The sequence below is a fragment of the Pygoscelis adeliae genome, unplaced genomic scaffold, assembly GCF_000699105.1.
Source record: "Pygoscelis adeliae isolate BGI_AS28 unplaced genomic scaffold, ASM69910v1 Scaffold72, whole genome shotgun sequence".
NCBI lineage: Eukaryota > Metazoa > Chordata > Aves > Sphenisciformes > Spheniscidae > Pygoscelis > Pygoscelis adeliae.
This window is the reverse complement of record NW_008824286.1, coordinates 1,391,807-1,416,985: the sequence shown is the minus strand read 5'-3', so window position 1 is coordinate 1,416,985 and position 25,179 is coordinate 1,391,807. Positions and strand designations below refer to the sequence as shown.

Below are 25,179 nucleotides of genomic sequence, written 5' to 3'. Positions count from 1 at the left end.
GCAGCAGCAGTTCAGCAGCATTGTCATGTTTCTCTTGCAAGTGCACCTCCTCCCTGGGCTGCAGAGCTCCGTCTCTCGGTAGCGAGGAGTATCTGGTTTCTCCTGTCTCCTACCCTTTCCCCTTTGCTTGTCCCACCTCTGCTCCGTGAGCCCTGCCAGCGGCGTCCAGGGGGATAGGAGGGAAGGGCGCCCTGAGATATCTGGGCTTTGGTCAAGAAGCAACCTGCTGTTGGACACGACTGGGGCCCCGCAGCCCCAAAACTCCCCGCGTTGGGGGTAAAACAGCTCCTGGCACTGCTTGTATGGGTGTCACGAGGCTGCGGCCCGAGGCCAGGGTGAGGGGGGGCCTCGCCTGGAGGGTATTTGTTTACAGGCTTTAGTTTAATCCTTTTGCAGCTCCTACCACAGAGCCTTGATGACGGTGAGTGTTTCTCTCCACCAAGTCACTTTTGGTGGTGAATTAAATCATTACATTTTTTTTTTCCCCTCCAGTATTCCGTGTTCTGAGCTAAATTAGAATAAAAACCTTTTCAAACCGTTCGTTTAATAAAGTATTTGCTTAATAGATGATGCATAGCTCACAAAGCTTGCAAGAATCTGACGCGGGGTATCATAATATTATGATATTTAACAGCAAAACCTACTGCATTATCAACTTACCTCTATAGCATGGAGGAGGCAACAGCTGAGGCATAAAAACTAATGCTTCAGTATGACAGAGCTAAAATTGAACTTGGCAATTACCGCGTGCATGATTCGCAGTATTGTGAAGTGAAGCTACTATATAAATCAGCTCCAGTAATCATAGGGTTTAAAATTAGTCAGTTACTATTAACTCTGCCAGTGTTAGCATGTGTTGAAGAATTGTAAAAGTGAAAGGTATGGAATATCTGAAGTACAGGTTTAAAGTAAACCACTTGAACAAGCTCCCAGTGGGAGGATTTTAAGTTCATGCAGAAGTAAGGTTTTGGGTACTCTGACAAAGGTTTGTGGAACACATTTAATTGCACATTGCAGTCTAATCTTTTGAATGCTTAACATCCTTTAGAAAGCACCTTTTCATGTTCCCAGGACTTTCACAGTTCACAGAGGGTAGAGTGATGATTGAATTTAATTTTTTTTCTCCCTTACAGAATTTTTTCTTTTTTTATTTTTTTTTTTTTCAGAGCAGCACTATTCAAATAATTTGCAGAGCTCTTCAATGCTGGGCATAGAAAAAAGGAAACAGCAGGATAATGTTTTAAAATCATTATGGGGAAGTGAAAGGCTGCTCTGAGCACAGCACAGAAATTAGCAACTGCTATGATTGCTAAATTTTTATTCAATGCAAAATTCATGGAATTTGCTGCTATGAAAAATACGGGAGTCAAGTTATTGAATAGGATTCTAAATTATGTAGGATGCACAAATATTTTATATGGGGCACAGAGATGCATGTGTTTCTGTAGGAGAGCAGGAGCTGGAAGCAGCTCTGCTGGGGTCAGATGGTTGCTTTGTTGTCCGGTCCTGTTCCCTCGCTCCTCTGGTTTGTGTTAACGTTTTCAACTTAATTTTTGAAATAACACTGTTTCAGTCTTGGTGATGCATGACTGTGATGAATGTGCATGGGTTTCTAACCCCTGAAAGCTTTCGAAGAAGGGTGAGGACACACGGCTGGCTGACCTACTGCAGGGTTCATGCCCCTCACTCTGGACTTGCCGCATCAGGAGGACGTGTCACCGCGCCGTACCTGGTGTGCGTGCAGGGGCCTCGTGCTCGCGGCTTTTGTGGTCAGGGCTTTGCTGTCCATGAGTAATTCTGAATGGGTGGCGTCCACTGTTAGAGTGACGGAGGAGGAGATGGCACAGTCCTCTCGGGTACCTCGGCCTGGCCTGGGCTGCTGCGAGCAGCTCCTAAAGGATGCTTCTGGCACTTAATCTCATTTCAAATGCCTCAGTCCCTGGTTTCTCCCTCCCTGCATCCCCTCCGGGGAAGGCGGGCTGTACTCTGATGGAGTTTCCTAGCTGGATGCTTTTCCTGCTAGTGAATCTAAAAATGCATTTCCTTAACTTCATCCGCAGTTCAAGTTGGGCCCCCCCGCACCCTGCAGTCCTGCCTCGCCCAGGCAGCATCCCCTGCGCTCCTGCAAGGTGGTTCCCATCCCTCTCTTCTCTTTCCATGTCTGACCTTCAGATTCTAACGTAAGTCATGATGACTTTTGTGGGTTTTCTTTTTCCCCACTTGCCTCTTGTCCATACCGTTTTGTTCAGTTACAGCCACATCTGGTTCCAGAATAGGCAACTTGTGTCTTCTTTTCTAACTCCAGTGGAGTGGAAACGTTGCAGCAAATCTGTGCTTTAGTCTTTCTTTACTTTTAGTCCCCCTATGTGTCCTCATTATTTAGTGCAATTCGTTCAACCAGTGTTTTTGAAGATGCTCGTGCTCTGGCAGGGAGAAGGATCGGATGAGACTGTCTTTTTTCTTTTTTTTTTTTTTTAATTTCTCTCTTGCTTTTTTAAATAGAGAAATAGGGGGAGTGGCGTACAGCAAGACCATGCTATGCTCCTGGTTAATGTGCAAGCAGCACGCAGAAAAATGCTTTGTTAATCAAAGTGCAGCCCGATCAGATGGAGGGATGGAAAAGTTAACACCGAGGGCTGTTTGGGTGCTGCTCGGGGGCAGTGCCCGCGCGTGATTACAGTTAGTTGCTGTACTCTGCGATAAAGATTGAAGACTGTGAAGGTCACTGTGTACAGATGAGCCTATTTGCCATCATACTGGGGACTTCGTATTTTGGAAATAGGCTCTGTTATTTGTCTCACCAGCAACAAGGCGTTACCTTATCGGTCAGAGATAAACCTCTCTGCATTCCGTTAAGGGATTTTGAAATATATAATTTTCAATTGGCTGATTCAGGGTAAATTGCCCCCATTATCTCTGCCAATAACTTCAAGATTCAAGAAGAATTTATCAGTACATTTAACACTTCCATTGAAACTACATTTCTGAGGTTATGGAAATGAGCTACAAATGAAAGTCACAACTCAAAAAGCAGGAAACATGCCTGTAAGCGAGGAAAAAGCTGTCACTGGCATTGTGAAGAAAGAGAGGTATAAATAGGGCATTGGGTTAGAAAGCAGGAAATCTGCGTGCTGTGGGTTTTACTTGGAATTTCTTCTGGTGACCCTAGATAAGATTGTTAACCCTTGTCTCTGCAGCCGGTTGTATGTGCTCATTTATGGGCTCTGTTTCTGGCTTTTGGGATTGTCTGCATGAGCTAACTGTTTGAAAGTGTAGCCGCTCCATCAATCATGGGTGTGTGGTTTTCGTGCTTAGGAAGGATCGCTTTACCAAAGAGGCTGGATTTCTCAATATTTCCTGTAGAGTATAATTTAGTCTTGTCCCCACACTGCATGGCCTGGGGAGAGACGATCTCGTGGCAAAGGGTCTGTCCTTACAAGCAGTGAGGGGAGGGTGGGCGTCACAGATACGGTGGCAATGCCTCCTGCAGATGAACTTAATGCAGTCAATGACCACAACTTCATGTTTGGTTTTATTTTTATAGAGAAGGTAAAATAGATAGCGTAAATCGGGAGGGACTTTCTCCTATCTCCATGGTGGACCCAAGAAGACCCTTCCATGTGAGCCAGTGCCGTGGGTGTCCATGCGTGTTGGTCCTTGCTTGCAGCCTGCACAGAACCACAAGTGAAATGGCTCCAGTCGCGACACAAGGCTGTGTCCTGGGAGGCATAACCTGCCAGAAAAGGGCAGGTTTCTGCCCCAAACACGCTATGGTCTTTCAGCCTCCTGTCAGCACTGCTGAGAGTGTAGCATATCAGCAGAACACGATCTGGTGTTTGTCACACGGTTCTATATAACTTTGTTCAAAGTGGGTGTTTTTTTGGTTTGTTTGGGTTTTTTTTACAGCGTAAACCAGATACGGCGATAGGCTGGGGGGAAACCATCGAGGTGAATAGTTGCAATGGGAAAGCCAAAGAGACAGTACAGATCATTACCACTAAACGAGGCGCTGTGCAGCATCTCACCCTCAATAAGATGTGGGGATGTGCATTACATCATGTCCTCCGTGGCTGGAGATGCAGGCCTTGGAGCACCCAGGGGGTGTGTATACCGATGTGCTCTGGAGGGGATGCTGCCTCCCCTCCTGCCCACCGCCATCTGGAGATGCTTTGGATTTTGTGGCGGGGTCCCATTTCTGGGGTTGACCCAGCACTGCTCCACCAGCCAGCCGGGGGGATGCGGCCGTGGAGAAGAGCCATCCCACCATGGCCTTTAATGACTTAAAAACCATTGAGACAAAACCAGCACTGTGAAAAGGGGGCCTGGCCTCTCTGACGCTGATGCTTTCGGTTCCTGGGCTGACAGCTCCAGTGCATATGTAAGTCAGGGGGTCATGTGGGTCTTTAATAAAATGACAAGTACGTATGATAGTTCTGACTGTTACAAGTTACAAATTTGGCCTAGGGAGTTATTTCAGGCTTGTGCAGTCTAAAATTGTCTCACAGCCTGAAATCACGTCTCAAAAAGAAGTAATAACCTCCCATCTCTCCGATCCCTGCGTGCTCTGTAATAAACAAATGGTGACTTCCCTGGAGGTGTCATCCTGGCAGCAGCACAGCCGCTTCCCGGGAGCGCTGGCATCGAGGAGCGCTTGTCTCACGGATGAGATGCAGGAATCGGGATGTTTCCTGCGCAGCTCATGACTCTGTAGAAGCTGGTAGTAGTATTTTTTTCTTGTCTTGGCACTGTTCTCTGAAGGTTTAAAAAAAAAAAAAAAAAGGTGGTGAATACTTCGTACCTGGGCAAGGGGGACTGATTAGCTTTTGCAAGCTGAATCTGAATCCTTCAGAGGAAACCATGAAGGATTCCCCCCGTTTCTTGTTCTTTGATGTCCCTTGTCCCTGTGTACCATCTCGCTGTGAATCTCCGTGCTTTCATAGGGAGGTTCCTCGTGCCAAACCTGCAAGCTGATGACTCAGTGCAGGGAGTGACTTTTCCGCCTTTGACTACGACTTAGACCCCCAAAGCTGAGCATATTTGGAAAAGATTTTGCACCACTTGCAAGGCCCTTTGCAGAAGCTGTAACCGAAATTGGTGGGGACAGAGCAGTTGCACCCCCTCATAAGCAAAAGCAGAGTTTGTCTCGTCTCCGGAGCACGCACACATTTGCTCTGCGGGCTGTGCTGCAGCGCGGCTCTTCTCTTCGTACAGGTTGTTTTGTTTCCTGTGGTGTCTGTGTTGCTGTTGAGGCAGTTCCACGAACCTCCTGTTTCTCCCAGGGCTGTTTGCATGGCAGGTGTTTGCTGTGATAAAATATTGACGGGGAGGAGGAAGGAAGGCTTCGTTCTCTGTCTGTCCCTATCTCTTACTATTTTTCAGGTGGGAGGTACAAAAAGGGCCACATCTTGAGTTTAAAATCAACCAAGGTCAAGATAGAGAATCTGGAGAATTTCTAGAATTTGAATATAACTGCGTTTTGGTGCAGCTTGGGATAACTGTAAAATCCCTGCTTTTGCTCGAAGTTGGAGCTGGATGCTGGCAGGTCTGTTTGGGCATGGAAAGAGGAGCAGGGCGGAAGATGTAGTGAGCAGTGAGGTATCCCGGGAGGCATTTTGGGCATACAGCAGTGTGCGCTGGCCTGTGCCGCTGTGCTGGATGTCCCAGCAGCAGAAGGAACCATACCTGTCCTGTGCTGCCCCACCAATGCTGCTGGTCTTCAAATGCCCCAAAATGCAGCATGTTCGTGCTCGTGTCTGTTGATGTCCTCAAACTGTAAGAAAAACTGAAAAAGCATCGTAAAAACCTCTGAACTCCTTGATGAGCAGAGCTGCCCACTGACCTCTGGAGTGCCTGGGTCCTTCCAGCGCAGGATGAGACCCCAACGTGATCCCTGCCTATAGCATGCAGTGGCCACTGACTGAGCCCCAAGCCTTGCCTGGGAGCCTGCCTGTGAGAAAAGAGCTGGCAGATGTGCGGGGTGTCAGAGCATCACCCCTTTGGCAGCTGGGCTGGGCCGGCCAGCTGGTTTGCACCCCTGTAGGACAGGCTCTCTGAAAGCCCAGCGTGCGGCAGGAGTGAGATGCATGGGCAAGAGGAGCGGGCAGCATTGAGGAGGAAAGATGGTGAAGGGAGAGCTGGGGGCCTGGGACAACAAGCTGCGTTTACCTTCATTTTAGACTCATTGCATTGCTGCTTTTGTGCTTTTGCCCATCCCTCTCCTGCCTTTCCTTCCTCTCTGGTCTTTCTGCCAGTTCTGATTTTCTGCCCCAGGACCCAGCAGGCTGAGGCTTTGCCAGGTTAACTAAAGATTGAGAATCGTGTATAAGGTGATTTTGTATTCAATAGAGATGCTGACTGTTTAGTACCAACCTGTAACCTGCAAGCAAGAGCCCTTCTCCCCTGACATTGTAATTGGCAGGTTGGGAAGCCAGGACCTCACCCGATCACATTTCTCTTTTTCTTCCTGCAAAGAAATATGTTGGATGCTCCTTCCCCCTTCCAAAAAAAGAACAAGCCCTGATGCCTCTGGGCCAGCTGCTTTGTGGGGTATTGAGCAACATCCACGTGACCATGGCGAAATCAGGAATGAAGGGGAGAAAACCAGATAAGACAAGTATGGGTGTGGAGGCTCTCCTCTGGCAGGGAAGAAGGAATCTTGCTGCAACAAATGCAAGATCGAATGGGTTTTGAGGAGAGCTGTGGAAGGGAATGGCTGGGTTGCACACATAGGATGGCCTCCAGTGAGATCAGTAAAGCTCGCTGGGTGGCTGTGCCTGCTCAGGTGAGCCATGTACTGCAGGCTGCCCACCCCGTGCAGGGCTCAGGGCCCTAGGTTGGCCTTTGGTAATTTTTTTTTAATACAGAAACTGAAAAAAAAACCCTGCTTTTGTGTTAATTGAAACAAAAACAGGAGGTGAGTGCCCCAGAAACTTCGCTGTGCACAAGCTTGAAGTGGCTGTGGTTTTTGTTTCTAGCTAGCTATAACTATCTGATGAACCGTTTCTGTTGGTTTTTCTTTTCTATTTTTTCTTTTTCTATTTTCCCTGCATGAAGGAAGACAGAATTTTTTTTCTGGCCAGTTTGTGACTCTGCTGTTCCCAGCTCTTGCCGTTAGCGGCCGTGTTCATGCTCCGTGTCAGCAAGTGTGCTCCGAATCCATGTGCACGTGCCAGGTCTCAATGTGACCTCCAACAAGGATATTAAATGACTTTAAAAGCCTTTCTGCAGTAGTGCGTGTGTAACACGCCGCAGGTTTGGCATTAGTATTGACTGATGGCTATAACATGAGCTGCAGGATGAGGACTGCAGGTTGTCATGCCCGCTCGGCTGGGCTGGGATTTCCAAGTGCCTGTGGGAGTCAAGTACCTCCAGTTTGGGCATGGGGTACTATCCAGTCTTCTGCTAAGAGTTAAATATCTGCTGAGTTAAACAAATGTTCAATCGCTCTTAATACTGAAGAGAGACGTACCTATGCTCAACTCGGAGGGACTAACCAGTAACTGATACACGGGTTTGGGTTTTATTTTTGGTCATTACAATGAACGCTTCTGCTTCGTACTTTTTTCTTCATTTCTATGTACCTTTGGACTTGCTGTTCCTGTTCGCTGTTGCTCGAGTGCTGTGGTGCCTGCGGACCAGTAACACCCGGCAAGAGAGATTGTCAGAGCTGATCTCCCAGTGTTGTTTCAGCAGTTTGCAGTTCCAGGCAGTATGTGTTGTTAATCTGTGTCATTATCCAGACATCTCGGCCTCTGCTGGGAGGTGTTTTGAGCTTTTTTTGAAGCTTCACAACACAATGGTTATTTCAAAAGGAAAGGTGTTGAACTAATTGGTTTGACCACCTGCAGCAAATGCTACGGCACAGGATTACTTGAAACCAGAATGATGTGACTGCGTGACTAAGTTGGCATCTGAGTATTGAGACTAAATCCTAGAGCAGAGAGGAAGATGAAATTCAAGATCTGCTGTAGTTGGAAAATGGGAGATATGTGGTCTCTTCAGTATTCTGCTATTAAATGGTGGTAACAAGGTGATACTCTTCACTGGAAGAGTTTTACCTTGTTGCAAGCATAGATCTTGTTGAGAAAGGGGTTTAGCAGCTTTTGCTGATTCAGGAAAGCAGTATTCTAGCTGGGATTGTCCTTACAAGAAGACTTTCTTCTCTGCAGCCTTGCACAGTCTCTAAGTGGCAGTACCAAACTACCAGCATAATGAAACATGGATTAAAAATGCGGGAGTCCTGTCTAAACCTTTGACTCCGGTATTGCCAGCAACCGAGGGAGTACTGACTCTTAGTTTAATACTTCTAACACTCGGTTGTGGTTTCTGCTTTGACCTTATTCTGGTGAGGATATGCTTAGAGTCAGTCATTACTCGTGGTTGGCATTGAAGTAGGCTCAGGGAGAAGCTGCTTGTTGGTGTGTTGGTAGTGCTGCTCGTACCGTGCTCCCGCTCCATCTCCGTGTTTCCAGCAGCGTGCCCCGCTGGAGCAGGGCCAGGGAGCCCACCTCCGCGGTTAGAGTATAGCACGGGGAGGTCTCCGTCCTGCCCTCCTGTTCAAGGCCAGGTACACCCCTGGGGGCAGCTCGTTTTGCTGACTCGCTTTGCTCTCACTTTAAAGGATGCCAGCTCCTGCTGTCATTGGCATCTCGTTACAAAGAAATATATCTACGTGTTATCAGATAAATGGGAGAACATTTCTGATAAAGATATAAAGACAAACTCTGTAGATAAGATTCTCTTGAATTATGAGGCCTCTCCGAAAATAGCTTATTCTTAGAGGTTTTCAACCACCGTTCTTGCGTGATACAAGACAGAAAGTCCTTGTGCATGAGACCAGTAGCAGATGTCAATTGAAGGACGTGCTGAATTACAGTCAGTTCGTGTGCCAGGAGAACGGGCCAAGTTTGTAACTGTGAATGAGGTTCCTATGCAACTGTGATTCTTCTGTCTGCTCACAAATTGGGTGTTGATGCCATTATATTTTACTGAATGCGTTTGCCTAGATGTATTGTTTAAGGAATAGTTTTGTGTGACTGAATTCCAACCTGTTGGATGTTTGCAAGCAGTTCAGTGTGGTTATTTATTGGTTTTCGGGTGACTGGTGTGCAGCTGAATAAATGAATGCTCATTCCTTCAAGTGTTTGCAAGAAGCAGCTTGGAGCCAGCTTGAATGGGCAGCCTCAAGCGTTGCTCTGCGTCCTGACAGCCGTCCTGAACTACATCAGGAGAGGTGACAGCAAAGTCACCTCCTGGAAAGGGGAGAGAAAAAAATAGTTGTGTTGTTAATAAGTCTTGTTGGCAACTTTTTTTATATATTTTTTTTTTTTTTATTTTTTTTAACAGTATTTTAAGGCTCCTGACACAGCTTGCCACTTCTGTAGCCCTTGCTGGCCTCTCCTGGGGATGCCTGCTGTGGTCAGAGGTGTGTTGCTGCCAGGTGCCCTAGGTGGATTGTGGTAATCCTGCTACCAGCCCGGGATGTTGGGGTGAGCGCTGACAGCCATGGCAGGTCCAACTTGGTGCATAGCAGCAGTTGGGTACCACGCCTGGGAGCAGTGACTGCGTGTGCTGGCCCCTTGAAGCTTCTCTTAATGGAAATACTCTTTATTACAGCAAAAATACATGTTAAAGAAATTTAGTAATAACGAGACCATCACATTATGCATATACCCATCCTAGTCTTGCTTACCAAATATTTGACCATCCTACCTAAGAGGTCCCATCTTCCTTGCGGTCTCCGAGATCTGCGTCTGCCTGGCACAGCTCTGATCCCTTCACTCACAAATGACTTGTCCTCCTGGCCTCGGGAGCTGGGTCTGGTTAAAAGCTACCAGTGCTGCTGCCCTCTTCCTGGGACAGTGGCACATCTTAATTCTCTGTAGCCCTCTGTTGTGTATTAACCCTGATACGAGCACTGTGCCCCTTCAGCTCGTGATGCAGAAGCACGTCGTTGCCTTGCAGTTACTTTCTTATGTGCTCTCTCTTGAAGCCGGAAGGATGCACTCTGCGAGAGGGACCGGGGCGGCAGCACCCTCATTGTTTTGGCCACTGCACACACAAAACACTTGAAGTCATCACTTGCAGATCATTATCCTGCAGTTCTATCACGTCCCGTAACCACCACCTTCCTCTTCTGACAGCGATCGCAAGCAAAATGCGAGATCTGATGGTAAAGGGCTGTGAATTCCCGATCAGAGAGGATTTGAGGGTTTAAAGACAGTTAGCTTTTCTGCTTCTGTGTATGGCATATGGCTGTAGACCAGCATGGGACTCGGAGAGCGGCAGCCTCCCCAGCTGGGCAGCGCTTTGGTATTGATTTAAGCCTTTCCATAAGGCATGAGGTGTTTGCAGTGATGCTGTTAATTTAGCAAACCTTTAGAGTGACTGCTGCCCTGTGATCCATATTAGTATAACTTCACACCCTTGGGCAAGCAGATCAGCATCCACACCAGGGGGTTTTAGTGGAAGTAGGGCATCCGTGTCTACACAGAGATGAATGAAACGATGCAAAAACCACTGTGAAGGGAAGCCAAATGCCAGCGAGCATGGCGGGCTCCTCCCCGGGGCTGCGTTTCAGGTGAGCTCATGGCACAGCCAGCCGGCAGGGACATGGTCAGCACTGGATGAGATGAGATGAGCAGGGCTCTGTCTTGGTTAGCCAAGACTACAAAGAGCAGATGTATTACTTATTTATGCAGGCCAGATCTTGGTGTGACGGAGTGCTGCACAAAAGCTAAAATGACAGTAATTAGAACGGATCTGCAGTCAGTGACCCAGAGAAAAGTGAAAACCCGGGAAGATAATCGTGAGCGAAAGAGGCAACTCAAAACAGAAGATGGTGATGGTTACAATTTGAATGAGAAAAGGAGCTCCTAAAGCAAACTAGCTCCTGGAAATCCCATTAACACTGACAAATATCCAGCTCCAGGATTTGGGAAGTATCACAGTGACAGCTGCTCAGGTAAATAATGAGGACGAATCCAGTTGCTGTTTGAAAATGCTGCCTACTCCTCTGTTTAAGGTAAGTCTGTTAATACAGGCTGCCTGTTAAAATCGCTCGCTATCATTACAGTGCTAACAATTAGAATATTCTCAGTGGTTGGGGATTATTGAACAACTGGCTCCCCGGCATTAACCGCAGCGTGGCACCACAACCGTTCCTGCAACAGCAGCTCTGAGGATAACCCACGTTCTTGTCTTTAAGGATAATAGATTACTGAAGAGCTGTTGTTTTGTTTGAGCCCTCTAAAATGGGTGAGATTCCAGTAAATTCAAGACTGGATTGTGTTGTGATTTGCTCACTGCTCCATCCGGCTATTTCTGGTTGAGTTTCAAATCCGAATGAATTTTGGTCCTCTGATGTTTCTTGAAACTGTTTTGGTTTTGTTTGGTTTTAACAAGGAGGCCCAGCTCACGAGCTGAAAAAAGACGCCGTCTGGAGACAGCTGGGGATGCCTGCTGTGGTCAGAGGTGTGTTGCTGCCAGGTGCCCTAGGCTGGATTGTGGCTGTCCCACCTGCCAGCCCGGGATGTTGGGGTGAGCACTGACAGCCATGGCAGGTCCAAGCTGAAAAAAGCTCAGAACCCCCGTCTGAAGACAGCTTTGATTGCACTTAGTTGAGTGGAGGGACTGATTCAACATCTCCGTTTTGTAGTCATCCGGCACAAATAAATGATAGCCATAAAAATAACGCCGAGAAGGAGCCCTGCTCATCCAGGAGAGCTGGGAAGGTCAGGCTGGCTTTGGACTTGGCAGTCCTGTTGACTCTGTGAGGTCTTTTGGTTGGCTTTGACTTTTGTGAAGATAACTGGAGGTGGATTGGAGACCCGACTCCTCTGGGGACGTGTGGGAGCTTGTATGTGTTTGGAGGAGATGCTTGCCTCTTGCATCCCTGGTGATACACCACAGTGCAAGCTATAAAGGGTAAAGTTTGGCACTGTCGCGTCTGCTTTGGTACAGGAAAATAATGACAGACAACTTGGTCTGAGTTGCCTCTCAGCCAGAGAACAAAGCTGTGTCATGAGTCCAAAGGCACTGCCTGGCTGCAGCTGGACAGGGAGAAGACTGCAGGCTGATCCACGTGCAGAGGGGATGGCAGTTATTCAGGGATGAGTCGGGTGCTTTTCCAGGGCTTTATTCATGTGTGAGGCCCATTCATGTGTAAAGGAAAAAGCCTTGCGCTGGAAGTGCTGTGCGTGAGTCAAACGCCCTTTGCCTCTGCTCGCTGGAGCCATCTTCTGAGCGATAGCTCAGGTGGTCCCCCTCTCACCGGCACTCTGAAAAGCAGCAGCTTTTGTCCTCAAAATGTTTGCAATTCCTGCAGGGGTGGGGGTATGCTTCAGCCTGGGAAGTGAGAGGAAGGTTTTAAGCCATGGTGGACACTTCTCCCAGCAGTTGGCATGGGCCGGACATGGCCGCAGTGAGATGAAGCAGGACCAGGAGGTGGGCTTGGGCCAGGCACCAAAAGCAACGCCATCTGTTTGAAAAGGACCACGGTGGAAAGAAACTTCAAGCAGCTCTGGTGTGCTCCAGGAAGCCATGAGTGTTTATGGGGATTTCCTGGGGGTTTGAGGACAGGTTTAAGTTTGGAGGTTAGTCTGGTGGTCTTTTGACAGCAGGAGGTGAAGTGAACGGTGCAGCCCCGTCACCCCTAATGAATGGAGGTGTCAGCAGCTCTATGATGAATCTTGGCTCATGCCGGATACGAGCCCCTTGACGCCAGGACTACTGATGGAGAAAATTAAGCAGGAACTCCGCCTCCGGAGATGTCACACATCTTGTAGCGCATCTCTGGATCTGCTGAGAACCAGGGCCCTGCAGGCTGTGGTGGCCATCCCTGGTAGCCCCAGAGTCCCTGGCATGGTGACACACCATGGGATCCCTTAGAGAGCTCTGGGGCAGCCCAGCTTGGCCATCTTGGCCATGACGAGTGACCCAACAGCAATGGTCATGGGGCTCAACAAACCGAGATGAGAAACTGCATTAGAAATATCTGAGCGTGGGGGGTTGTAACCTCTTATCCAAAAGCCCACAGTGTGTGTACATGTGTTAAGAAAGAGAGATGGTGGGCAGAAGAGGGTGTAAACTGCAAGAGAAGGAACACAGTTAAACAGTGAAGGCTCTTGGCTGGGTTGGGGGGGTTTGGCTGGAGCGTGGTGTGCAGAAACCAGCTCAGAGTGAGCAAGGTGTGATCACTTTGATCCCCAGAGCAGCGTGGGCTGCGTTTTCAGGACCTGATGCTGTCCCGGTGCAGGCAGAGTGGTGCCTGTCATCCTCCACAGGGATTTTTGGCTGCAACAAGACTCCAGGATTTCTCTCTTGGCTCTAGTTGCTCACCTAAGGCAGTGGGTGCGGGAGGACAAACCTGCAGGAAGGGAGAGCTGGAAGAAATCCTACTTCTTTTATATTGTTTTAAATTGTAGTAGGGATTTTAAAATTTTTTTTTCAATGTAAAGTGTGTTAAATGTTTCAGAAGTGCCAGGGCTGGGCTGGGACCCAGCACACATGGAGAACAAAGGATGTCAGTGAGTCCCTTGTCTCCAGGCTGGCTGACAACCCTCTGTTCTGGCTAATTTTTGGTGTCATCAATCACAAGTACCTAGACAGCAGCCTCATGGTGCCCTGTGTGCACCGCGGAGTTCATTGAGTGACCTATTAGTGCTTTCGGTTAATTCTGGTGACATATTTATAGCACGGAGATCTACAGCACCGATTTCCTACAGGACACATCACGGTTTGACATCAGATTAAGTTATAGAGTACCCTTTCCTGGCTGGATCAATGGGTAGAGTCAAACAGAGCCTCGTCTACATGCAGATGAGGAGGATTAGATTTAAATCGGCAAATGTCAGTAATGGCTGTTTTTCCCACCAAGGGAAGAATAGGCAGGGAAAAATTTCCATCATTAATAATTGAAGTTTATAGAGGGGAAAAAAAAAATGAACGTATCATATACCGTTCCTGCAGATAACAGGGCCCCGCTTTTGCTGATAATTCTGTCTGGCAGTCAAGTGCTAAAAAATTATTATGATTATCACTGGGCTTCTGAATCTGTTATGAATCTTCTGCAGTCGTGGAATATTTTAACAAATGCCCTTTTGTAGCAGAGCTGAAAATACTGTTGGTAGCACAAAAATGTCTATAGAAAAATACGGACAAAATAGTTGGAAATGAGAGTTGGTATAATTTGCCAAAATGAGGAGAATAACAAATTCTGGTGTGGACTTTGTAAAGCAGGGTGACCGGCGTGGGTGGCCATTTCCCTCGTCGGCACCTGGCGTGGTGGGTGCTGGGCATGCGGAAGGGTACCAGCGAGCTCTCCGTCACCAGCCCTGCAGGAGTGTGGTTTGGGCTCGCGGGACATCGTGGCAGTGGTGCTCTGAGAGGCTGAGGGTACCCAGGGGTTAGTGAAAGACCTACAGAAGCAATCAGAAAGGAGCTTTTAAAAAGTATTTGCAATGCAACGCATGAAAATGCAAAAGCTACGTTTCTACAGGCTTGAGACTTTTCCGGGTTTTTTTATATTTTCAGGGAAGGCTCCCCGTACTAGCACTTGGGTTTACATGTGTGAGCCATACCTGCTGGGCTTGCAGGCAGGGCACCACTTTCCCGTCGTATGTCCGTAAAACGTTTTGGTCACTCTTCGTTGCTGCTACTCTTTACGCTGCCCACAGTTTCTCCAGGCTGCAAAGCACTAGAGGTCCTGGTGCTCTGCAGCGAAGTTCTGTGCTTCGTGCTTGCTCGGCATCCGAGAGCCTTAATCCCAGCAAGCATTCAAATAACAACAGCTCATGTAAATCAAGCAGGAAATAATACATGAAAAGAAGTGAGCATGAATTTCTAATTAACTAAATTTGCAACTGGTACACACAAGTTAAAGGGCATGTGATTTATCACCTGTCAGTAAAAATATTGGTTATAGCTTGTGCTTTCAGTACTGTAGTGTGTGCGTAGCTCAGCTGTGGAGTTAAAGGGCATCTGATTTATCACCTGACATCAGCCATACTGTTTAGAGCCATCACAGCTGGGATGGCAAAGACACTATGTTCCCGTTTTCACCAAACAGCTGTTTGCTTGGTTATTCCTCCAGCAGAGAGATGCGTGAAGGACTTTGTTTCAATAAATACATAAATAAAGGAAAGTTACAGTAAGAGCTGCTTTTCCCCGGTTGAAAGGGAGGTCTGGAGCACAGGAGAGCAGCCAGTTTGGCCAGCGCAAGTTGAGGCACGATGAGCCTGGTGGTTGCTCAAGTATGTTTGTAGGTGAGGGCCCTTCTCTTTGTGTTCTAGGGCTTCGTGTCTGACGTTGGCCAAAAGTGCCACACTGGCCTCCCTTTTCATGTTTGCAGTTCACAGCCTTTGCCTGGGCATTTGATCTGCAGTGGTGGGGAGGCCCTAATAGGGCTCAGCGATAGTTAATCAGATCTGCAAATGGTCATGGATGCACAGTTGGCTTAACTCCTCTTCTTTGTGCCTGGAGGTTTAAGTGGGTGTACTGAGACCAGGCTTTAGGAAACCCCTTTAATTCCAGGCTCTTTCCTAAATATTAGGAACTTTGGTTGTGCTTAAGCTTTTAGTACTTATGAAAACTAGATCCTTCTTATTGCTAGCAAAAAGATGAGCAACCTCGCACCAGCTGTACATTGCAGTGTAGATAAAACTGGCCCAATCCCTGTTGGATACCAGTGTCATTGGTTTTGATGCAGAAAGTTCAGTGCAATTTAAGCATGACCAAATCAGCCCAGTTATCTCCATATGTCAGATGCTGGTTTCCGGGGAGCCGTGTAGAAATCTGTGGGAGCCGGGTGTTCGTTGTACGTGGAAAGATTTGCCAAACTGAATTCCACCCTTTGGTATCAATAGATACTTGCAATTGTCACCCCATATTTTTCTGTCTGTGTTCTCTTTTGTGACCTGGTAGACTCAAGGAAAGTTTTGAGTTTTACATGCTTTTCTCGAGTCTCAGATGCTCTCTGAGAAAAAACAGCTGTTGCTGAAAGTGGAGTAGATGAGTTTCTGCTCTTCCTTGTGAGTCCACACTGAGGCGGTGGTCCTGCCAGGCATGGTAGCTGTGCTGCTGGAGAGGGCTAGCTGTGAAACGCTTCTTCCTAGCTCCTTGTGACCTTAAACAGTCACAGGACCCTTTTGGGTAACCCGTCACCTTCCTGGGTTCCGTGTGATCTGCCAAAACTTCTCCATCAGGTTTAGTGATTAGTGCTGTAAAAGGGCAGTTTGAGGCGTGTGAGAAATGATGCCAACACGGTTCATACAGCTTGCGTCCACCAGAACGTAAACCTGTTGTGTCTGGATCATTTTAACCTGGCCTTGCCATTAAATGTTAAGATAGATTGGGGTGGGGGGGGTTTTGTGTGTGTGATATGACAGTTTTTGGAGTATCTAGTGTAAAGTATTGAAAACTTTTCTGTAAATGTTTGTGCGTGTAGTCGTTACTGTTGGCTGCATCAGCAAGAGGATCAGTAAGAAAGCTCTGTGGACCACAAAAACCTCATTACATAATGTCTGGAAATACAAGACATATATGAGTTCAAGTAAGAGATACAGTAAATCATGAGGTTCTTGAGGATGGAGGAAACTCTTTTAAGTGGGCTTTAATTACCAAGCTCGAAAAATCTCCTAACCCAGTGCTGAGTAGAAATTGGTGCTGACTGGAAGGGTTGGGTGCTGAAGCTGATGTTTTCAGCTGAATGGGTTCTTAGACGAGGCCTCCAAAAAGCCCTCGGATGACGAGCAGAAACTCAGGGTGGTGGGAAGCCGTGTTCCTCACCTCGCTGCTCCCCAGGTGAGTTAGAGCTGCACCGAAAGGTCCCACCAAGGGCAGGGAGTGAAGCCCTGCCTCCTTGCGTCCAGCTCATCGCCCTGCTCTTCTCGGGGGCTCTCCGGTGCAGTCTTGCCCTGCTAGTTCCACTTTTTTTCGTATGTGCATCTGATTATTTGGTTTGGTCTTTGTGCTCCCCAGGACCCATATGTCAAGATTTAGTTACTATGGTGGGGTTTTTTTTAAGTTTTTAGTCTTCCTCTTTCTTTGTGCTCCTCTCCCAAATGTTTTGCAAATCTGGGCAATTATCAGGGCAACTAAAGTGCCCTACTAGCAAGGGAAATATTCCATCAGCTTTGTATCTTTTCTACATAAAAATAGAAGTCCGGTGGGGCCTTTCACTTAGCCAGGATCTCAGAGGGGGTGAAGGAATGAAAAATGGGCAATGCGGTAGCATTTTGCTACTGCCTCAGCTGAAGGATGGAAGGAATCAAGGTAACACGTTTATTTGACAGGAAATACTTTGTGTACTTGTGTAATCTGTTGATCTGAAAATTAAATCGCTTTCTTCTTCATCTTCTGTGCCATTGATCTTGAAGTCATTAGTGAAAGTACAAGCTGTCACGGCGACATGTCCCCCTGCCTTGCACAACTCTCATGGTGGAGAACATGCATCAGCAGATGCTTTCATTCGCGTGAGTCGAATACGGGTTGTGCTTGTCTCTAGACCATGTTAACTATAAGGAGAGAAAAAAAAAAAGAGAGGAGCTGGAAGACTCTTACAAATTTCATTTATTTTCCCTAGTAGTTACCTTTTCCCTTGTTTTTTGCAGCTGACTGCCATGCAGTGGGGTCTGCTCTGCTGCCCACGAGCCAGGCTTTGTGGCTCCAGGCAGTTGGTTGCCTGTGGCTGTGGAGAGCTGTGGAAGTGGGGCTGTAGTGGGGTGCCGGGGGCTGCCCGTGCAGAGCAGACCTGCCCAGCCCCTGTGCTCCTGATTCCCTGACCCTGCACGAGCTGGGCTTATACAGCAGTAGGGGAGCAGAGAGAAACTGGGGGCTCAGTGTTTGTGTGTGTGCACATATATGGGGTTCTATATGTGGGGGTGTGTGTTTTTTTTTTTTTGTGGACATAAATATATAATTATATAATAATAAGTGCGTGTGTGTATATGTATGCGTGTATAATTTCCGCAATATTTTAGCTCTGGTCACCCTCACTGTGTTTTCTAATTGTAGAAGCACAGTATGTTTGTGCTTTAGAGATGCAGAGAAAAGTGAAAATTTGAGAAAGCGCACTGGAAAACTTAAGCAATGATTTATTTAAACATTCGCTCTGTAAACAGAATTCAAGGCAACCTTATATTTTTAGGTAGAAGCAATACTCCCCCCCGCATCCATCCACCAGCTACCTGTGCATTTCCTGACATCCCTTCTGAGCACGCCTGGGGATCGCTGCCCCGCTGTGTGCACCTGCAGGGACGCTGCTACCGAAACACCCCGCGGGCAGCCCTGCGCACAGGGGCTGTGCCTGGAGCCCTCTGCGCTTCTCTCCACGCAGGTCCCTCCATCGCCGCAGAGAGAGCATGAGCCGTAGAAAAGCGAGACGTAGTGCTGGATGATAAGCTACCAGTTGAGAGGGACATGGTTTTTGGAGAAAGCATCCCAGCCTTGCTGTCCGTTGTGGCGGGAGTGGCTGCGGGCACCATGCCACCACCCCCTCCCGGGGCTGGCACCCTCTCCCAGCGTGCCTGCTCTCAGCTTTCCAGAGAGGAGCTTTTGTGCTGCTGAAGCTGTTATTTAAAACCCTCTTCTGCTGGTTTATTCCAGCTGTGAGTGGTCCCTTAGAAACCCCAGTCTGCTGGTTTGCCCGTGAGTGCTTTTGGGATGAAGGCAGCGTGAGACCTGAGCATGGCCAGGGAGTGATGTGCCATAGAGGGGAACGGGTAAAAGGAAGGTGGATATTGAAAACATCAGGCAAAATAACACAGCACATGGTATTTAGGATTGAATCTTCCAGCTGCCTTTCAGTTGTTTTATCACATTTAATCACTATGCTGCGGGGATGGACACAGTACCAAAAAGCATGGGCTCGCTCCCAGCTGTGCCTGCCGCGCTGCTTCCCCTACACCATCACCTTCCTCCTGAACTCCCGGCTGGTTTTCCTCTGTCGAGCAGGGTGCCAGGTGAGCAGGGTGCCAGGTAACCAGGGGCAGGTGCCAAAAAATCAGCCCCGTGTTCCTACCAATGCAGAGCATTGCCCTGGGAAGCAGGGCAGGCAGCAAGTGCACCCTGCGCTGCCTGGATGGGGCTCGGGGTCTCCCGCTGTTGGGAGGAATACAGGGAAGGGAAGATGAAAGAAACAATAATATTTTTACACTTACTGTAACTCAGATTCAGTTTCATATTTCATTAATTATTGTTTTGTCATGTTAGGAGCCTGGGGAGGAAAATATTAATCACAGGTTTTGCTGAGTGCTGTTTCAGTAAGTAAATTAATTTCAGACGGGAAACTTGTTTGTGTGGATATTTGGCTCCTTCCCGCTGTCGGCAGGCGAGCTCGCCATGCTTCCCGGCACCCTGCCGAGCCCATGCTCCCCGGCCCCCTGCCGAGCCCCGGGCCATCCCCCGCCCGCCAGGCTTTTTGGCACGTTTTGGTTGCAGCATTCGCCTTCACCGCAGCGAGCAGAGCTTGTAGGTCCCGCTGGGTTTTCTTGTGCTTGTTTTTGTTTTCTTTTTGTTCTTTAATAACGTCTGGCAAAAGCCAAGGCAAAGAGATGCCTTTTGTGGCTGGGGCAGGAGGTGGTGGAGGTGGTAGCAGCCATGGGATGCTGCAAAGATCCGAACTGGCCTGTGCAAAACTCTTCTGGCCCGTGCCGCAGCTGTGCAGGAGGAATCAAATAGCAGGCAGGAAAGACCACGGACCCATCGCTCCTATCCCCTCTCTCCATCCTCTCAATCCCAAGTCGCTGCTCTCCAGTCACCCAGCTGTATCCCACGGCCCTCCCCAGGCACAGCGCTGCGCCAGGGCCATTTCCTTCTGTGCACCATCATCTTCATTTGCCAGCTCTTGGCACTAGGGAAATTCCAATGACATGTTTGCATCTCTTTTTTTTTTTTTTTTTATAAATCAAAGCCAGTGTTTCTTTGTCAAGGAAGAGAGCCCTGAGGTAGATCTGATTAATGGCATGCAGCATGCTCCTCCCCACCAGGGATTATTCCCTCCCTGTCTTAAAAGCAAGTAAGGAGCTGTGTTGGTTGTGTATGGATCAGAGCAGTTACATCTCAGCTACCCAAAGCAAATGTCCCAGGTGCTTATTTTGGGAGAGGGCTTTGCATCAGGGCTTCTGGAGTCCATGACCCCAGACAAAAATAAATACCATCTAACTGTTCCTGCTCTGGGTTATTTCTGGCAGCATCACCCAGTAACTGAATTTCAGAGGGCTGTGAGTGTGTGTGGGGGGGTATGTGTATATAAAACAGTAGATCTCAGTAAGATAATCAATTATATGCAAGAGGAAACCAGAACTTTTTCCATTGGTTTTATCAGATATTGTGGTCAGTCAAGGCAATTCAAAGCAACTCAGAACCCTATTACATTCATTCTTGCTATAATCACTCCATCTCTGTTTACCATATTCAGTTAAAGTGGCTTGTTTGCTACATCCGCTCTGCTGCCAAAATAACCTCATTTACTCTTGCAAACGGCTTCTGTTGCTGCTGCTGTAGTGTTCCTGCATTGCAAATATATTCTTGGCCGCAGCACTGAGGTTTGGATATATTGTTCTTTGAATCCTGCCGTGGAGTTGATTGGTTGGCATGCTCATTCACTTTCAAATACCATTTGAATGACAGGAGGGGTTTTTGGTTTTTTGTTGTTTTTTGTTCGTTTGTTTTTTTTTAAACATGGGCTTTGCTTTCACCTGCTGTGGAGCTGAACAGTCTCTGAGCTTGGGGCTGCTTCACTGGGGTGTTGGTGCTTTGTTGGTTTTTTGTGGTTGCCGTTGTTTTTGTTGCTCTTGCAAATTTTATCTTCAAACAGAGGAGTCTGTTAAAAATACTCAAGTCACTGCTTAATGGAAAGTTGGACCCAAAGTTGGCAGGAGTCTGCTACGACTGCAGCAGCGTATGCAAAGGAAGGGTTTGCCTGCATAGCATGCAGCCATTAATAACCAGCAGCCAGCGAGCAGCCTCGGCTCTGAGGAGCTGTGTCGTTCAGCTCATTTCCTCCTGCCCCTTGTTTTCGCTGTTGTCATGTGCATGAAGCCCTGCTGCGATGGCGCGGTTTGGTGCAAGGTGTTGGGGTGATGCTGGAGGAGCTGTCCCATTTCGGGAAATGGGGAGGAGGGGAAGGAAACCTGGCCAAAAACCTGGGGTTTTGCCTTGCGTTCTCTCTCTTTGCTATGGCTCAGCCCTTGCTCCTCACCCTGCCGGGTTGCACGAGCCTGGCCAAGCATCGCCCAGCCCTGCAGCCGTCAGTGCTGATGCTGGATGCGTCCGAGAGGGGAGCAGCAGCTAACGACCCTCTCCCCTTGGTCCCTTGACCTTGGTGTTAGCGGCGTGTGGAGGTCTGTCCTGTCCCGCAGGCTGGGGCAGCAGTGGAACTGGTGTTTCGGCAAACAGCTTTGGCAGTGTTGTGACCTGTGCCGTCCCTTTTGAAGGAAAAAGCTTCTGCTGCTGGTTACTTCATCGGTGATGGATGACGCTAAGGCAAAGAGTGACGCGATACACCCAGCTTTTCCGCTTAGCTTTCGTGCGTTGTTGATGCAACCACAATTGCCGTGTCCTGACTGCAAAAACCGTACTGATGCGCAGCAGCTCGCTGGTCCCTGAGGACGGTGTGCTGCTCCGTTGCCTGTCACCGCAGCTGGGACGGGGGAGCAGCCGGTGCTGAGCACTGGGAGGCTGGACCTCGTGGTAGGATTTCATGTCTCCTTGCTGGGCGCCTGGATTTGCTCCCCTCCCTCCCGGCCAGGCTCTGCCCCCCTGGTTGAGGTGCACCATAGCTTGGTGGAAAGGAAGAGCTTTGTCTCCTTGAAGCTCAGGAAACAGCCGTGGAAATAAAAACCCCAAAACAACCTAAAGCAAGGACAGGTTTATAGTGCTTACGAGTTTCTCATGCTTCTTGGCTCAGAATGTGATTTTAGTGCCCTGAAATGAACCGTCTTGAAAACGCTGTGGGGGTTTTCTGGTTGTTTAAGTGGGGGGAGCGAAACTTCTCATAGGTATAAACCTAAAGCCAGAGGTGAATTTGTCCCCTTTTGTTTTCCTATAAATATTATCTTCTGCTTTGAGAGATATAAGTATTTTTTTAGCCTGGCATGCTGTGAAATTCTGCTTTCAGTGATCAAAGCCTTGATTTGTTTCACAATGAATAACGCCTCTGACCCAGCCCCAAGTGGGAGCTGCATCTGCATTACAAAACTTGTTATTTGGAGATATGAAACTGAAATGGCAGGACATGGTTTTCTTTGCAGAGGGTTTCTCCTTCCAGCGGGCGCGCGTGCTTCGCTCCTCGCAGGAGCATCACAAAAGGTCTCGTCGCTGTGCTGCAGATGAGCGCGATTATCCATGTTTTACATGTGAGGAAACCAATAACCTCTAAATGAGCCCATTTTGGGTGAGATTAGAGCAGTTTTTCCCTGCGTGCTGGGGGGCCCGGCCAGCGCCCGCTGCTGCGCTTTCCCGGGGGAGCATGGGAGCAGCCCCTAGGCTGGGGACTCGCATCCCAGCATCGAACGGTTTGCCAAAATTAATGATTTTGTATGTCGTCATCAGGTCTCTTCCACCTCCTTTTTTGACACAACAGGGTCTTTTCCATTTTTCTTCCATGAAACATCTCCGTGTTTCAAATGTCCTCTCTTGCCCCACGGCCTTGGTTTCCCATCTTTCTACCCTTGTTTTCCCACCTCTCCCCTCTGAGAAGGGGTGAGTGGAGTTGAATTCAGCACCTGAAGCAAGTGTGTGCTGACAGTTTGGATAACAACATTACAGTATTTTCTCTATTATTTCCTGACCTGTTATTTTTGCACTCTATCATTTTGATATTGCTGTGCTTTCAGTAGAGGTTTGCGTGGGGCAGTTGACGTGATAGTTGGTCTTATCGCTTAACGTTCAGTTAATTTAAACCCTGCTAAAGTCTAGAAGGACTTCAAACCACTCCTTCCTGCATGGACTGTTCCGCATTTGTCAGCGTAGGGCTTCTCCTGCTCTGACGTTGCCTTCTGCTTGGTTAGGTGGCTCTGAAATTCCCAAGACTTCCTCGTTTGTAATTAACCTAAATAATGTTCTTTTCATCTGCAAACTTTGTTTCACCGTGCAGCCTAGTTTCCAGGTCATTAATAAAGATATTAAGCAACAGGAGACCTAGTTAAATACTTCTGTTGGTGTGTTGTTAATTATTTCCGTCTTGGAAAACGAGTCACATGCTTTGTCTTTTCATGGCCCTCAGCAGTGTCGGGTCTGCATACGGCATCACCCACATCTAACCCCCAGTTTGGTTAAACTGAAGCACAGCTCAGTATGGAAACTCTTCACGCAGTCGAGATCAGTCATATTAATTTAAGCTTAAGTCGGTTCCTCACAGAACAACTGTATTTAAGTGAAATTTCAGTTGAGAGCATCCACGCCGGTGGAAGTTGGTGCAAAGAAAATGCACCTTTATTGAAATGGGTTGAACCTCGAATCGAGGTAGGTTCAAAGCTTTACATCTTTCTTTGTAGAGAGCTCTGAGAAGAAACCTTGGGAAGCGTTGACACGCCTGAGCAGCCGGTTCTCCTGTAACCCTCAGTCGCTGAGGGCGAGCTGCAGAGAAGCGCCGTTTCCCCTCTTGGAAGCACTGTGCTGTTTTGCTGCAGCATGGGACCGTCATAATCTCTTACACGTCCTCTGGGCCTGTTTTGTTGTCACCAGTCATCCTCGCCCTACGATAAGGCTTAAGTTGTCCCGATTTGCAGGTTTGCCTTCCAAGTCTCTCTTAGGGACAGGGGTAGCATTTGCCAACCCAGAGCTCTTCTGCAGAGCCCCTGATTTTGCTGGTGATTTCGTGCCTGTGACATTTTATAGGGTCCTTTGGCACTGTTGGGCAATAACACTCATGGGTTTCAACTTCTAGCAACCAGACACCGCTTTACCTTTGTCTGGCAGGTGAAGGAGCCAATGTCTTAACCCTCATGTATCTGCAGACTGAACAAATCGGTGCTCACCTTCTCTGGGGGAAGATAGCCTGACCTCCTCAACGGCTCTGCTGCCTGCTGTGTTTTACCCTGTTCTTTAGTTGTTGTTTGAGATCATCCATGAGTTGTGCATATAGGAACCTCGCTCGGTGCTTGTTGCTGGGCCTGATACAGAGATAACGCCCACTAGAAATTTCTTCTTTATTTCTCACTGGCTCAAGCCCTCCTGGGCTGTTGGGGCTGGGCACCGTGCGAAGAACAAATCAGCTGCTGTGGCTCCAGCAGCGAGTGGAGACACGTATCCTTGGGAATTATCCAGTCCATCCCCACTTCTTCTATCTCATCCCTGACCATCTCTTTAGTACTTAAAAAGAAGTTAATACAGGTATCTCCTCTGTGCTTTGGGAGGCAGGGGGTAAGAAGGCTGCTGCAAACAAGCTCTTTCAGTCTTTTTGTGTTCCCCATGTCTCCTGCAGTCCCAGCGAGATCTTCTGCGGAAGCTTCCTCCTCCCGGCATGCCTCCTGCGTGCCCGGGTTGTGCTGCTCCGTGGCTTGGCTCTCAGTCCTCCCGCTTTCCTGCTCACGGTGGATGTGTTGCAGCGCATGCTCTTTTCTCCAGGCTGAAGTCTCCAGTATTTCACAGCAGGGCTTGGCTCTGGATATGCCTTGGGCTGGAGATGCTGGCATTGGTGTTTCCCTGTTGCTTTGACCCAGTAGCTCGAGTGCTGTGCTCGGAGAGGAAAAGCTAAAAATGATCTCACTGTGGCATAAGCTGGAGTTTAAGCTGTTGGTAAAATGCTTCCGTACATCTTGTCCTGATGGGATGTTTGGGGTGGGTGGTCTGAATTCAGAGATTCTGTGCCCCGGTGCCGTGCGGGGGCTGCCCCGGTCCTTCTCCCCGAACATCATTGGAGACCCTGGCCAGGAAGCCTTGGAGCAGAGCGGCGCGACTGATGCCATCCTCTCTGCTGGCTGATCAGACTGTGGTTTAGTGGTGGTGGGAGAGCAGGAACTCCCCAGGAGGGAGACAGGGAGCCTAATTTCTGAATTCAGAGGAAAGTAATTAAATACACTCAGGCGTTGTGCTGGGTCAGGGGGCTGTCAGGTGCAGGCAGGGGTTGGTGGGCAGCATGTCCCAGGCTGCTCTGACACCCAAGAGATGGATGGATGGAAGGCATGTAGCAAAATGTTGGTTTCTGTGCTGCCTGCAGTAAATATCTCCGCTCAGACT

At 48.3% G+C, this 25,179-nt stretch overlaps 1 protein-coding gene across 1 annotated transcript in view; it reads left to right on the top strand.

Annotated features, from left to right (window-relative positions):
• Positions 1 to 206: 206 nt before the first annotated feature.
• Positions 207 to 25,179, top strand: part of TOX2 (TOX high mobility group box family member 2) — a 139,664-nt gene continuing 114,691 nt past the window's right edge. The window contains exon 1 of the mRNA XM_009318654.1: positions 207 to 421. Coding sequence (XP_009316929.1) covers positions 416 to 421 — 6 coding nt within the window. The 5' untranslated portion in view covers positions 207 to 415. The remainder of the gene's footprint in view (positions 422 to 25,179) is intronic.